Source organism: Colias philodice, chromosome 11 (genome assembly GCF_061535455.1).
Source record: "Colias philodice isolate Cphi_HAF_F1 chromosome 11, ilColPhil1 Martin Lab GWU primary, whole genome shotgun sequence".
Classification (NCBI taxonomy): domain Eukaryota; kingdom Metazoa; phylum Arthropoda; class Insecta; order Lepidoptera; family Pieridae; genus Colias; species Colias philodice.
In genome coordinates this window covers 5,627,404-5,644,134 of record NC_143096.1, presented here as the reverse complement: position 1 = coordinate 5,644,134, position 16,731 = coordinate 5,627,404, and the positions used below count along the sequence as shown (strand labels likewise).

The 16,731-nt window shown below is 31.9% G+C and overlaps 1 protein-coding gene across 1 annotated transcript; it reads left to right on the top strand.

The window, feature by feature from the left end:
* The first annotated feature begins 434 nt into the window (after positions 1–434).
* LOC149484593 (uncharacterized) lies at positions 435–15,800 on the top strand. The gene is made up of 11 exons (XM_089700784.1): positions 435–601; positions 9,930–10,051; positions 10,258–10,366; positions 11,100–11,212; positions 12,203–12,315; positions 12,451–12,529; positions 12,668–12,798; positions 13,103–13,216; positions 13,481–13,629; positions 14,154–14,260; positions 14,736–15,800. The coding sequence occupies exons 1-11, from the start codon at positions 539–541 to the stop codon at positions 14,821–14,823; spliced, it is 1,188 nt and encodes a 395-aa protein (XP_089556910.1). The 5' UTR covers positions 435–538; the 3' UTR covers positions 14,824–15,800.
* The last annotated feature ends 931 nt before the right edge of the window (positions 15,801–16,731 follow it).

Sequence of the window (16,731 nt, the reverse complement as noted above, 5' to 3'; positions counted from 1 at the left end):
CTGTATATTTTAATTCCTTTGAACTAATTGAACAGAATATTTTTATAGAAACCTGATTTAAATTAATTTATTGGGAATAAGAAAAAAATGCTATTAGTTTATTCAATAGTATATTTTAACAAATATATCAGATTAGGATTTAAATTTCTATACTAATCCTGTTACGAGCAAAAACAATACCTACCTAAAGTTTTTATCTAAGAAGTGGAATATAGCTATTCAGTTAAAAAGATTGTTATAACTCATAACAGTATCTAGCCTATAAGTAATAAGTTACACATAAGAAGCAAAATTCTCTTAACACAGGGACATCGCAGTTGGAAAAGAACTCTAAGTTCAAACAATAGCATCAACATTAGCGCTGTTGTGGACACAGCCGCTCACTGAAAGTAAGTTTGTTGGTCTCGTAACTTAGCGTGCAGACCACAGACTACTCTGACAAAGGTATCAGAGGCAGTGTCGCTCCGCCCCGCGCCCAGAACGGCCGCCATGTCGCGGTGAGGTTCGTGTTAACTCCAACTGTGACTAATTGTGAAACATGCTGTGCCTCATGTGGACTTGTCTCTTCGCCGGCTTGCTGCTGGCGACAGTAACCGCTCAGGTAATATAATTGATATTTGCAACTTGCAGCTAAATTACACGCGTCCCTGCACGAAACCTTGGGAACAGATGATCTCATTGACGGAATGTAGTAATATTGTTTACGTTTAATTTGCCGCTCTTTTAGATTCAACTTCTTTAAAGTTATTAAACAACTTTGTGAACCTTATTATTAACAACATCATCTTATTTTAATAAATGCTATTATTAAAAATACATTATTCTCATTTAACGAAATAAACTTAATCAAACTCTATAAATTAACTTAATTAATAAAGTCATTTGGAATTATCTAGTTAAGTAAATAAACCACGACGTAATAACGGATGTTGTGTCATGTAGAGTAAAAACCTAGAGTAAAAAATATTTATTTTGCTATATTTGCGACGTAAGTGAATTAACTCAAGAAATATTTAACACAATTCATAAGCAAGATAGCATTTCAAGATTCTAAACCGGTATACTGTCTGGACGTTTTCCATAGTTTTTGTTAGCCGCTAACAGACAAACTTATAAGTTATACCGTTTTTTTTGTCGAAATTGCTTTCTTTTTTTGCAATTTAAAATAAAAGTAATATAATGTATGCATGTCGACCATAATTTCCTTTATTTTATACAAGTGAAAGTTAAGGGTAGTAGTGCGTAAAGCGTAACAAATGAATACAATGTTAATGATAATAATGTGACCTTTCCTTATACGATATGTTTACTTTGAAGATGTGAATTAACAGAATACACACGCTACGAAATATGCAATACAATATGTAATACTACGTAATCAAGCTTAACCCAGATTCGTTCGCAAATGGTGGTAACGCACTCATTCATAAAAAAGTAAACATAAATAATTCATGCATGCTATTTACATATTTAAAATGACTAATAGTGTCTATTTTAAATTTATCATAACCACATTCTTCATAATTTTGTAACAATTATATAAGAAATTTATCATGTAAATGTTTCTTTTACTTTAATTTTCTTCTCTGTATTTATGTATGTTAAATAAAGTGTATCGTATTGGAAAAATAAAATAGTCAACATTACGAGGACATTACGTAATTGATAAAGAATTAAGAAGGTCTTATTCAATATTTACGTAGTACGCAAATGTTTTAAGTCAATATCCTATGAGACGATTTACTATGACACAGCTGTATAAATTCTTAAACCACGACAATCCTCTTTGGGATGTTCTTCGATGAATTGTTTTGTGTTTACCTACTACAATAATTCTTTGAATTCGGTCGTGGAGGGAGATTTTTTTGTAGTAGGTATGTATAAGCCAATTATTAAAAAATCAAATAAATTTATAATGCAAAAACTTAGGCACGTAAAACTTAAATTAATTTTTTTACCTACATAACATGCTCTAAGTTGAATATAACAGGCCTAAAAAACGTTTCTTATATAAGTATCTCTTGGTAAAGAAGTAGAATTAGATCATAATATTGAGTTAAGCAATACCATATAAGGGTCAGAAATATTGCCAATGCCGCTAAAGACGGTGTGTTGGCTGCAAGGCTGCCGGCGCCTACGCATGTACTCATAAATATGCTCCTGCCATTGAATTCGTTAGCAAACAAACTGAATAATAAACACTATCTCTGTTAATAATCTCTACCGCTATTCAATCATATAAAACTAACTACAATTTTATGCCCGCATATAAGTGTAAAAGTCTATGTAGAGCATACTAACTCGACTCTACTTTTCGCAAAATCAATATAAACTAAACTTTGGTTTTATTTTTCGACTAGAAATCCTTGAATTAATACTCGCTTCTCAAGAAGTACCGAATATTTTGGTATTTATTATCATATTTTTTTTTACAATTTGTAAAGATTCATAACCTCAATAACAATAACTAAAATCCAAAAAAATAATTTCTGACAGACTCGCTCTACTTTTAAAGAAATTTGGGCGTATATATTTTACTTTGTTTTAATGCAGGCATTACAAGAATTTGAGTTTTGATTATTAACTTATCTAAGTATATGTAATTATTTTTCCAAAAATAACAGCAGGATCGTAAAACATTCACGGAATTTTCCAATAAATTTTCTTAAAGCATTGCTGGTTGTATAGTAGGGGTAGTATTGTATACTGTGTAGTATCTGTGGTTTTTACGATAAAGATTATTAATATTCAATTGACAAATATTCGTTATACTATCATTCATGGAAACCAACCGTGAGTCAAGTCTCATTGACTCACATAGCATACTTAGTAGGTGGAACTGCCTTTACAATGAATCAGTACACATGTATGACTTTTAATAACAAATGCCAACCGCTTTATTAAGAATTCGTGTTTATATGCGATCGGAAATGTGAAAATAATTGTTGTTATTTTTAATTACGTCCGCTAACTTTGGACATGGCTGATTGGATCGCTCTTTTCCGTAATATTTCTGTAAAATAGTGGTTGTATGCATATTTATTACCACTCGAGTGAAGGTTTTTTTATATCAAAACGTTAATTTCTTCTTTAAATTAATTATTTTACAGTTATTCGAACAATAGCTAATGAATAGCTCTATATTATAAGTAGGTTAATTATATTATAGGTATGTTTATATTAACGTAAGTAATCTTTACGATTGGGTAATATTTCATTCTCATTGTAATATTTTGTTTAATTTTGTTGGTATATTTACATTATAAAATATTTTATTAAATTATGTATTTAATAAAATATTTTATTAAAGATACAATTATAACTTCAGGGTCGGTAGGTAATAATGAAGAGAAATACATCAGGGTTTATATTATAATAAGTACATAAAATTAATGCATACAATTTTTGGCCTTTACACATCAGCGCACAGGTCAGGGTCATTAAAGTATTATTAATTAATGTACCAAGAACACATGGAGACGGTATTTATGTATTACTAGCTTCCGCCCACGACTTTGTTCGTGCATCCCCGTTTTTCCCCGTTCCCGCAAGAATTTCGGGAAATCCTTTCTTAGCGGATGCCTACGTCCTAACATCCTACCTGCCTGCCAAATTTCAGCCCGATACGTCCAGTGGTTTGAGATTTATATATATAGATACTTACTAGTCATTGATAATGATAGTAATTTTAGGTATTATTTCACCAGTCAGTTTAGTTAGTGTTAATATCATAATATTAAAATATTCTATTACACAGGAGGATAAATTGTATGATTTCTGTCATCATCCCATTGAATTGTCAATGTTTATCACGTTAGCTCGGATTGTTAATTAATATAATTCACCGAACAGTACCATTAGAACCACATAGAATAAATTGATGTGTGCAAATAGGAATGCATTATGCAAAGTGGCATCTAATACGGGTATAACGTAAAGCCAGCTGCATTTACTTCATAGATTTCCTGCTGTTAAGAGCGAATGAAACGCTCTGATTGTTACCGTCGATCGTGCAATGATAACTAGCTCTACGGAAATAGCGAAGTTGCACCTCGAGTAACTCTTTATTATGTTAAAAGTAACATCATCCTTTGCTATCAGATGTTTCGCAATTCGTCGGTTTGCAAGGACAAGAATAACATTTAGCAGCAACAATCGTTAGGGTCATCATCGTATCATAATGCAGCAGTAAAATTGATAGTAATTTCCGAGATTATAAATTTTAAGGAGAATTAATGTAGCTGTAGTAGTCGAAATGACTATGTCCGACTGAATCAAGGACACTTTATAGTTTATTGTTTTAGCAAGGCTGCAATATAGAATAATAAAGCTGATCTGAAAAACCTGCACTGATTTTATACATTTTCCTATCTCTCAATAAAAACACCAGTTCACATGTTTTTATTAATTTGAAAATCGTGACTTTATTAGATCACTAAAAGCCTCGCCTACTCACTTGACACTAAAACGAATAGGTCCATTTACCTCTAAGGAATAAATTTATGCGTGGAAACATAGAGTATATCTATAAAGAAATGAATTGAATGAGTCCATATGTAACTCACGATTATATTTCTGGAATTACATATTTTATGTAAGAATTATGAACCTTTTTCAATTTCGCGTTGTTATTATTTACCGCGCGACTATATTATGTGAAGCCTAGTAAAATATTCTTCTTACAATACACGTATCTATAAGAACGTTTAGCTTTGTCTCCACGTCCAGGACCGTAGCTTACCTCATACCATAACCAAAGCAGCATTGTACAAGGTAAAGTATCTGATTTGCAGGCATGACTGTAACTCATTGTCTGCATTTGACATGTTAAACACACGACAGCCTTGACAAATTAAATGTTATCCTATTAGCCAAAATAAAAAATGTAGAATCTATACACATTACGTTATTTTGGTCACCTTATTTAATAATAAGTCTAGAATTAAAAATAATACCTATCATTTAAAATGATGTAATTATAATTTATAATTGAGTAAATTGAATAATTTGCTTTACTTATATTATTTTGTATAAATAAAAAATGAAAATTTTCGTTTGTTTGAAAATATAGTTTGTTGCTAATTTGGTTATACAACTAGTTATCATAATATTTATGAGCATTTTTTATATTGTATCAACTTTTTAAAAAGATGGTTATAATGATGCACTGAAGTGAAAATTAGAATTCACAATAAGTAACTATTACAGAATCCAATGTCTTTTTTTTATAAATTGTGTAGGCATATAAGATAAGGAAGCAAAAACAAGCTGTGTGGAAACATAAATGTTTACATTGTAATCGTTAATACGCCAATTATTTACGCCAAACATCAATTGGCCTACAACTTACAAGTGACGAAAGACATACGATTAGTGACGCCTATCAGTACGTGGTAATCATGGCTAATCACTTCCTATTTTTCCACATGGAGCTTCGCAATTCTAACAATATTATGTCCATGGGAAATAACAAATAACAGACAACAATAAACACATTACCAGTTTGCTTTAAATCGGTCTGTAATGGAACATGATTGTCACTCGGAATCTATCGCGATTGTATTTGTTTTCACATAATTACCTTTCTTTAGACTTCTGGTATGAATTAAAAGCTTGCAAAGACTTAGCTACGATATTGTTTTACGGATTACTATAATCTTCTGTTAGGCCCAATGGTATAACATAACTTGAATTGCCGTAAATATTGGGGCCATTCGAACCGGTTGGCCCACTGGTTACATCAAACCGCGATACATATTGGGATAAAGATCTTTCGCCTTATGTAATGTTTCAAAATGGGTACAGGTTACACGATATTATGTGACCATGTTTGCGGTGACTACAATCTTTAATAATATAACTATTGTTTGAAAATAAGACTAAAAGATAAGTAAAAGATAAGTAAAACGACGTTGGCTACACGAAAACTAGTTTAACATAGATATCAAAAGCTCTAGGATAAAATGTAACCACATTTTGAATAATTTTAGTATCTTTAAAACGAAAGGCATTGCCATTCAAGGTTGTGGATTTAAATTTAAATCTAAAGCTAATAAATAAAGTTTGTTCGAAATGTGGGAAATTATTATTTTTTTCAATTTACATGCATTTACCGCATATGCAAAAAAAAAACAAAAAAGATCGACGAGTTGTGTTTACAGATTGGTAGAGAAGGGGTTGCCGGTTTGTATCTCTTTTATATAGAAATTTGATAAAAATATTCAATTGTACTCAAAAACAATAGGAAGATTATGATGCTAAAATTTTATTTCATGTGAAGATTTCCATCATAATTTTGTAAATTTTCATCAACTTAAGACGACTGAAGCTAAATAAATAAATGTATGTATTATCTTTACTATAAACATTTCAACTAATAAAATTGCATCGCAATGCCATATTCGACTATAACTGTAAAAATAACAAAACAATCTATGTGCTGGAACATTGAATGAAAAAATGTAGGCCGTTACAATTACCCATGCCGAAATTACTACTGTACAAAATTAAAGAGATCTTCATAACGGATTCAACCTTTATCGGCTTTCCGGAAATCTTCCAATAATTATTTTTCACTCTATCCTTAATGTAAGAGGCGTACTTTATTATCGAAATAGGTTAAGTAACTGAGATGACTATCGTTGAAAGCAATCTTGTAACGCAGATTTAATGTGCTGATACATAATAGATTATTATTAGATACTAGTACAATTATTTGAAAAAAGATACAACAATGTTGATTTTGGTATTTTCAACCTTCTTTTCACGAAATTGTAATGTGAAACAAATAACAATTTTCTATAACACCTCATTAGCACACAATAGGTATACAATTACTTATACATGAAATGTCAGTCTTGAAATGAGATATTTGGATTATAATTAAGAAGATACAATAAGTTCCATATATCCAGTTTCATGATATATAGACGAAATATGCCCTTGACCCCATAAAGCTTATACTGTGCTTATAATAAGTTTGTGTGAGTGTTGAAAGGTTCAAGCATATTCAACAATACCAACAAGTCGTCGTGCAACGAAGTGGTCAAGCGTGCGTTGACCTCAACCCTATGCATGCCGGTACATTCCCATATATTGACAATCCGTCGCAAACTTAGCCGCAGTACATATTAAAGTACTAAGATTTATTTTGAATCCTATTGAAAAGTGAACGGACATTGGCTTCTAAGAATTGCAGTGGCCACAATAAACGTATTGCATATAACTATTATTTCATACGTAGAGATTTGCTTATTTCTGCGCATGTCTTATCAAAGGATGATTAATATACTTCATGCTTTCAATAGACTCTTAAATGATTAATTATTCATGAAACATTATTAAGACGACCAGATTTATATAGAGACAACCTAAGTAGGTATATCTTTGGGAGCCACATGATTTTGAGAATTTAATATGATAAGTAATTTTGACTCACTCATTAGATTGGTATTGATAAGACACCTACTACTGGTGATCAATAAATAATCAAATTCCAATTAACAAATAGGTATCAGGAGTTAATTGTTAATGTTTATTCATACGAGGTAATAACAAAAGTAATAAACAGATATCACACATTTCAGAATCGTTAAATTAGATATATTATAAGTATTTACAATAATATTGGTAAAATCATATTATAGTCGAGTAAAATACCTCAAGAAATATCTGTAGACACATACAAAAATAGAAATACTTGGAAACTTCTTGGTATTTTCGAACACCATACACAGAAAGATAATGATAGCCGTCCGATAATGTGAGGCAGATATCAGAGTAGGTCGGGCCGATAGAATCGTGAGCGCCGGTCACCCTTAGGACATGACCCTAGAATTGGACGCAAACTAGCAAACATCTGAACGATATATATTTGTGGGTAAAATTTTCCCTTTTGCGAAATAGTTATAGTTACTTAAACAATTAATATAAAATAGGTTAGTAAATTATAACTCTTCAGACAGTTTTGTTGCCACGTTTTAAACGGGTAGGTAAAATTCAGGTTATATCTATTATTTTCGCCAAACAACTTCAGTACAAAAGTGCGCGCACGTGTTTCGCGGTATGCAATGTAGCTTTTAGGTATGTTATTCCAGAACGTTGTCTATCTGCCCACCAAATCTCAAACAAACCGGTCCAATACTTTTTGCGTGAAAGAGCAACTTTAGGATAAAATACAAGGAATTGCCAGAACAAACTCAAGCACTTTGAATTACGGTAGACCATAATATAATACTATACTCGTAGTTAATAGATAAACTAAGTTTTAGTTTAACTTTCGTGAAATGCACTCCAATAGTGATGTAAATGACAATGTACTGAGGAAGAAAACGATGTGACTAGACTTTTAATTATTAAAATCAATTGATTCGATTAACATGCTAGGTAGAGTCAGGTTCGTCATAAAAAATGCAATAAAAAACTTTTGTGCTGCCTGATAAATGAAGCGTTCTATAAGTTTAACACGTTCACTGCGGCACCTAAAATGCCAAACTTACCGTTGTTGCGGCATGTCTTCCATACTTCACATCGGCAAGTTCACCACTGTGCGTCATGAGCCATTTTAATCACATCGCACCTTCTGACTTTGAAGGTTAATAATTTCATGAAATTTCAAGATATTTCAAAATTTTTTTTTCAGATAATAGTATATATAGTCTAGTATATACCGCATAAATAGCTTTTAGTTTGACCCAATAGTTTAAAAGATATGAGGGAAAATGTAAACCCCTGATTTTGTGAAAAATTATTTGCCATCCCGCACTGCGTTGATACGGCATGTTTACAGTAATAGCGATGGGAAACACTGTAAAATAAAACATCGATATCGATATAAATCAATTTTGTATATTTCAGTCTGTTTGTTAACAGATAACGAGATCGTCGATACAAAAAAAAAACACATATAAAACAAGGTACTTGATAGAGTACTATCAGGAAATTGTTCAGTAACTTTTGTTTTAATTTGTTCAGTAACTTTTGTTTTAATGTTTTATGTTATTTTCACAACTGTCATCACATTTTTGCATTTATGCTACGAAATAAAAGAAAGTAAAAAAACTAAAGCCTCTAAGGTATCATTGTCCTTTAATAAAACTCACAAGAAAAGTGCTTCGGTCCTAGTGCATCACTATGCGAGACTGACACGCGGCGCGCTCGCAGTACAGTGCGGCATGAGGTGCTTGTCCATGGCAAAACATTTAACATGCCGCACACAAAAGAAACGGTTTCTTTTCTATGCGTTGTGTCCAATATTTTGCCATACGATTTTTAAACGAAATTGAGTCCTACTTCAAACTGTGATCACAAAAATATATTTGTCTCTTTTCTAGTCATTGATTAACATATAAAAAATCTCGCCGCACCACAGTGAAAACTGCGATTTTGGGCGCCGCACTGTGGTGTAGTCGCTGATGGCCCGATACTGGACATGCCGCAGTGAACGTGTTAAATTAACATAGGAAGTTTCAAGTACATGGAATTTTAGTAATCGACTCAAGGACCCTCTCTCTTATTGCTTTTGTGTCCAAGACCCTCGCCCATGTTATTCGTATTGAGTTTACAATGGTCAATTATTTTATGGCAATAAATCTACTCCAAGTATTAACTATAATTATTTATTATGCGTATTTTCCACACCGGATATTATGCATAGCTCTGATAAAAATAAAACTGTAGATGTGGGGTTTTCCGGTCTAAGATTATACAACTTTAAAAAAAATAATCATTCACAGGAATGATTATAAGTGTAATTTGTAATCTTTATTTATGAACCTGCAATTTTTTGCATCGTACATACCAAACATCCTTTTAAAAGGAGGATGTTGTGTGCTTACCAATAAACGACTTGAAGACTCTCTCGGTATGATGAATATAATTTTAATATTGTGAAAAATAATCAATAATAATCAACCAATTATCCATTTCAGAACACAGAAAGCAGTGGAGACTTTTCACCTGTGGTGACTGCAACATGCAAAAGTGGAGTTATGTCAATTCGAATCAACTTCACCCAGCCTTTCAATGGGGTGACACACGCTCGAGAATACAGGTAGTAAAGTGTTTTATTACAGTAGTTTATAGTACGAATAGATGAGAAAATATATATGACAATATTTTGTAAGAGACGCATGCAGAAATGCAGTAAGCTAATGAAATAAAAGTAAAAACATATCTTGTTGATAACTTGTAATGGATTTTTATGTTATACTATCATTACTCATAAACTTATTCAAATCTCGAATTATTTTATTAAAGGACTCCTCCATGCATGGCGATGGGCAACGGGAGCGAATCCCTTAGCTTCGACATAAACCTCAACGCTGTAAAAGGCTCACCAGACTATTGTGGAGTGTACTGGAATAATGTAAGTTACATATACTTTGTAAAAATCTAATTTTATAAATTAAAAAGCGAAAATTCTGGAGAAACACAAACACGATTGCATCATTTATTTGATAAGTTATGTGTTATGTGTGTGTTGAAGGTGAACGTTAGTGTTCTCATATAAAGCTTATGGGTCCTGTAGATTTACGACTAGGATATAGGATTACTTATGAGGATTACTACTTGAAATATGTAAGAACAATCTAGAATAATGCACTTCACAAGCTAGGAACGCATCGAAATGCAATAACACATAAACGTGCTAATCTCCACTTTATTTATAGCATGATTGTTATTTACATAACCGCTAATACACAATGGAAAAAATGATCACAATGCACCATACGTACGTGATAAATTTTAAACAGATATTAAAATGCGTCACCCATAAAATATATAAAGCAGCCTTGAATAGCCATTAAAAATGCACATTATCTCTAGGTACATATTCATTCCCTACAAATAGGTTTATAGATGCATAGATAAATGGGTAGATAAAAAATGTACACCCAGCCTTTAAAGGTCCATAATATTAAAAATACACACACCAAATAAAACCAGTTCCTACTGCGATAATTCGTAAGTATCACCTGTGATTGTGTTTCTTCCAAAATGAAAATAATATATTATCACATACAAAATTAAGCAGACGTAAACAATCATTATTTTTAAATATTATAGTATACTTAAAAATATTTGATATAAAATTCCAGCGCACCGACGAGCGTTCGCTGCCTCTTGCTGTCCGAGTGCACAGAACATTAGAGCTTGCAGATGACAAATTCTACGTAATCACGTGCGGCAAGGCCGGCTTCAGAAATGCAAGGTAAACAGTATTATATACAGTACAGGTTATTTAACATTTTTACCTTGTAATTTGCTTTAATTCCAACTTATCATTAGCACTGCTAAATGGCACGCGCTATCCCGGAATTACATTCTAGAAATACTGTCCTCGTTGACGACACTTCAGTCATTAAGTTCTTTAAGAGATTCTCCTCTAGATGGAATAACATAATTCAAGTGTGTTTGCACTTGCATATTATTTTTACCATCTGTCATCATCAGTTGGCAGACTAACAGATCCATCCATAGTCCACAAGAAGAAGTGTATTTGCAGTACATAATGAGTAATAGATTCAGTGACCACAAAACCTTGAACAATTTGATCGTTAATTGCATTGATAACAAACAAGTCATTCCATTAATTGAATTACGGGTAGAGCCAACTGCAATGAGGAAAGAGGTCCTTATTTTATTCATATTTAATCCACAATAATTGTGAATTTTTAAAAGTAGATATTATCTTGCTATGTGAACAACCAATGGTGATAACTTGCTCATATTGCAACTTGCGGCCGCGTGAATCGGGTAGAATGACCTTTTAATACCGAAAATTAACTCTAGTTATAACCGTTTTTCTTCTTAGATTCTTAATGTACATATCTAAAAAAAATGAATATTAAAGTTTCGAATATGATAAAGGGCATGGTTGTTTTAATTTGTATATTTTACAATCAGGTTTTTTGGAAAAAAATCATGAACTGAGGTAGATTTTTGGACTTTAAACCAAAACGCTAAGTCAATATAACGTCAATTATTGTAGTATTTTTACAGTGTGTTTATGAAATTGAAACACAGGGCATGGTTGTTTTAAATTTTGATTCCATACCCAAATATCATTTTAAATAATTTTTATACGTACTTTTACTACGGTAGATTCGCGCCGGTCCCCCGATCCCGCCTTGTAAATCGTCGTCAAGGTCGCTAGCCCCTATTAACGCCTCATTTTTCATTTAATTTATTAAATTTTCAGAAACGAAACGTCCCTTGTATCGTTACGTCTATTGAATTCTGAGGGACGTAAAGTGTTAAATGCAGCTTATGGAATGCCTTACACCCTCCGAGCTGAAATGAGTAAACCTGACGGTAAGCACTGCCACTTACAAAAATTTAATTATATTGAAGAATATTATCAACGCAGTTTTTTTAATAACTCCTTATAGTAAAGTTTAAGGAATAATTTTCTTTTATATTTAATTCAATTTGTTTTATCTTTTTCAGGGACTCATGGAATTCGAATGAAGAGTTGTTTTGCTTTTAATATGCGCAACAATACTGTAGATCTTCTAGACAAAAGAGGGTAAGGAACTAAATGCATTAGTTATTAATAACATTAATACTATATTATACATAGGTAGTTATTATTTGAAACAGCTTTCAAAAATCCATCCATCAATAATTATTATGAAATACTTAAATTAATCAAATCTGATTACAGGTGTCCAGTAAAACAGCAGTCTTTAGTTACAAAATCGGATGCGAATAGTGCAGAGTTAGCCATTGCCTCTATGTTCCGGTTTTCTGATTCTTCACAAATAAATCTGCAGTGTGATATAGGAATTTGTAAAGGTATGTACCTAGTTAACTACGGCGATAATAATTATTGATAATATAGAATTCAAATCGAAAAATCTACAGATAAAAAGTATGGTAGCAGTTATAAAATACCTAGGTATGGGAATTTGTAAATGATACATGATATTGATGAATATAGGATTTTTGTCTTCCACGTGAATAGCTCATTATGAATAGGTGTTTAGAAAAAGTATAATTAGGTATTTGATACGATAAATATAATTCATCGTAGGTACTATATTCCTCATACTACTCTCTGACACTCAATTTTACTAAATTTATTTTCGCCATTTTTCAGGAACATGTGCAACGGTAGATTGTACCACTGAGGGTGGGGCTGAACCAACAGACGAAGAAGGCACTGTCACAGCTTCGACTGGAGTTTTTGTACTTGATCCTAACGACAGTGCAGGTAACTATATAACATTATATTTTAGATTTGAATAGTAAGAATAACTTCATAATAAACTTTAATTCGTTTTCAATCTACCTTGACCGTCGAACGAAATATTGTCAAACGTTAACGTAATAGCCATTTGAAGAAATCAAGCCTAACCCTTATACTAGAAATAATTGTTTATATTCATCAAAAATAGAGATCCAAGCCCCAAACGCAAATTCTAATCCTACAACCAAAAAAAAATACTAACTATAAGCATTTTCAATTCAATTTCAGTTGCTGCACTCGCGTGTGTAGACAGCGCAGGAGTCCATCCTCTCTGGCTGCTATACTTGGCTATCGCGCTGGGCGTCATGTTCCTCGTGATGTTGCTCATTAACTGCTTCCTCTGCACCGCCATGACGTGCTCATGCGCTAGGACTGATGTAAGTGATGGGTTTCTTGATGGCAATTAAATTTAAAGTATGTAATTTGATATGGAGTTGAAAAAATCTTCTTGAACTAACTAGAAGTAAGCAACAGCTTGCAGAAAAGTTTTTCAAAAGTTTTCTTATGTTAATAATTCGTTGTGATCTTGAGCGCAGGAATGATGATTGTATACTTCTCATAAGTAACATCTTACCTGAATGTTTTTTACTGATGGCATATTAAATAGTTTAAAACTTAAAGGTGAACCGAATAAATATAATCTTAACCGATTTTTTCATAATTTGACTCAATTCATGTGTGAATTAATGTGTGAAATAATACATGTATATTATTGTAACTAACATACCAACTCATTTGTGATCACGGCATGATCATTGCACAATTTTTTTCCCCACTTATATTCAAGGCCGTAGTTTACAACTTTACTACATCTGTACCTAGTCTGTGAAGGAGATTCCAATATATCTGCTGCCTTGATTATACGGATAGCAGGTGTAATGCCAAATTCATTTACGCACAGGTAATAGAAAAGGACCCGTCAGTTGTAGAAGACTATGACCCTTACCGCAGCTGGCACGGAAGCCAGTATGGCAGTCGGTATCCCTCCTCTACCATACATTCTGCGAGGTAACACTCATATAACATTCATTTTTTTGTTTTGTGTATAAATTGTAACGTAATATATATAATATTGTCTTCGTCTGAATTCTAAAACTATAGTACTATATAGTAGTATTTAGTTGATTATATCCAAGACAAATACTTTCTGTTTCTTTTTCCAAGAAAAGTACCTACCTAGTCTGTGTTGTATGTTTGGGAATTCAGGTGTAAGCTCATATTACTATGTGTGGATGGATAACGTATTATAAAACCACGATGTAAATTTTATTTTATGTATTAGATACTATTAATTTATTAATATTGAACCCCACTATTCATTTTATCACTTTGTTCCTGTTAAACTGTTTATCTGTCTGTTGAATAATATATAAGCACGTTAATGTAGTAAATAACATTTTATATAGTTTTAAACGTAACGTTAAACTACAATTAATAGAAATAGCTCGAAATTATAAATAACGTTAAAATGTTTATTTTTCAGATCGGTATCTGATAACAGCGACCACTACGCGATAGTTCAATCGCGCCCCGGCAGTCGACACTCTGGCATGCATCGTAGTAGACACTAAATAATCTACCCAATATTAATAAAATGAATTTTAGGTTATGCGAACTCAGTTCTTGTACATATTCCGGGACCAACTTATAGGTATACTGTGATCAAACCTTTTTATTTAATATGCAATGTTAGTTGTATACCTTCTTGTCATTTCAGTAAATGTGCCATTTTTTAATCATACACACGAAACGAAACTTTTTCCTTTACTATTAAATATGACTTCCTTATTCTGTAGCACAACGAACCGAAAACTGTTAGATATAAGAACGAAATAACAAACTATATTTATAAATAATTCGACCCTCTTTAATACCAAGTCAATAAAATATTACCTACGATCAAATGAATTGAAATTATCATAATGTGAATTGAGAACCTGGGTTCTAAGAATTAAAATAACGAACTTGTTCTATGAAGCATCTGTCCTAAAATATTTGAAATTCAAACCATTTATTTAAAAGAAAGACCAGGATTGGACGCATTTAATTTGAAAGGACGAGATATTAAATTTAATATGTTTGTTCTCAATTAATGTTTTGCGAATTGCGACTAATTTGATAATTATTATAAGGTGCCTTAACATATTCAACTTAATACATAGAATTATTTTAAGTGTAAGAGTCATGTAATGAAAACGCACGAACTAATTGTATTGCAATTAATTATATGTATATTATGTGTAGTGTTAAAGTGTAAATGACGTCAAAATAAATGTGAATTTAGTGTAAAGAATGATAACAGTATTAACTGTAAATACTTGCCTAATGGGCTACTACAATATTATAACCATATAGGTAAAATATTATTATTGAGAGGGCAGGGGAAACATGTCTTCTTTTATAAAGTCAAGTTTTTATTGTATGCTCAAAAAGATTCCGTCCTTTGTGTTAATAGTGTATTTTTGTACGGTTGTAGATAATAAATTATAGGTATGATTCAAATGTGATTTGGTGTATCTTGTAAGAAATATAAATTTTAACAATTTAACATTGTATTTATTTTAATTTCCTTTTTCCAAAATTTACCCTTTCTAGAATATTTTATTCTACGTTTCTTCTTCAATGTTTACAAGAGGATAAAAATAACTACGTTAAAAACAACTGACTTCAAAAACGGAAAAGTAAAAAATAAAAAAGATTTGATATTATTAATTACTACATATTATGTATTTAGATGTGCTATTTATTAAATAGGTTTGGAGTCGGTGCCAAGCACTAAGCACTTAGTATTAAGCCCGTGCATCGACTTTTTTATTTTTTACTTTTCCGTTTTTGAAGTCGGTTGTTTTTAACATAGTTATTTTTATCCTCTTATTTTTATTTAATACTTTTTTAGTGTATTTTTTTTTCAACACGAATCAAACGAGCTCAAACTCGATAAAGTTGAGTCAATATATTACCGAGTTCCTATGGCAACCTTCCGATTCCATCATCAAATCAGCTCTATGTCTGATAATGTTTCATCGCTATCCAATTTATATACGTATACAAAATTTTAGCTCAATCGGTTACCGGGAAGTGAATCAAAGTTACTTGCTACATTTCAATTAAGTCATCGAGATCAGATAAAATTGCTCATAAAATAAAAACTACTGGGCCTATCCGAATAAAATTTTTATGGGACCAATTCGACACCATTCCGCATCAAACAAAAAAAGAATCACGTAAATCGGTTCAGAAACCTCGGAGTAATCGGTGTACATACATAAAAAAAATATACCGGCCGAATTGATAACCTCCTCCTTTTTTTGGAGTCGGTTAATAAAATAGAAATCTTTTTCTGATCTTGGTCCCGTTTTTTCTGATATCTCACAATACAACAAAAATAAATACTAGATAAACGGAAGGGGTTTAAAAGAAAAACAATAGTAAGTTGCGCATTATTTTATTCAGTGTTTTACACTATTATTCTAAGAAGA

What these genes read in the sequence shown, in the direction of transcription:
- LOC149484593 (XM_089700784.1), top strand. Translation starts at nt 539, where the DNA reads ATGCTGTGCCTCATGTGGACTTGTCTCTTCGCCGGCTTGCTGCTGGCG. An exon ending in ACACACGCTCGAGAATACAG is followed by an intron (nt 10,052 to 10,257) that starts GTAGTAAAGTGT and finishes ATTTTATTAAAG; the next exon opens with GACTCCTCCATGCATGGCGA. An exon ending in GCTCATGCGCTAGGACTGAT is followed by an intron (nt 13,630 to 14,153) that starts GTAAGTGATGGG and finishes ATTTACGCACAG; the next exon opens with GTAATAGAAAAGGACCCGTC.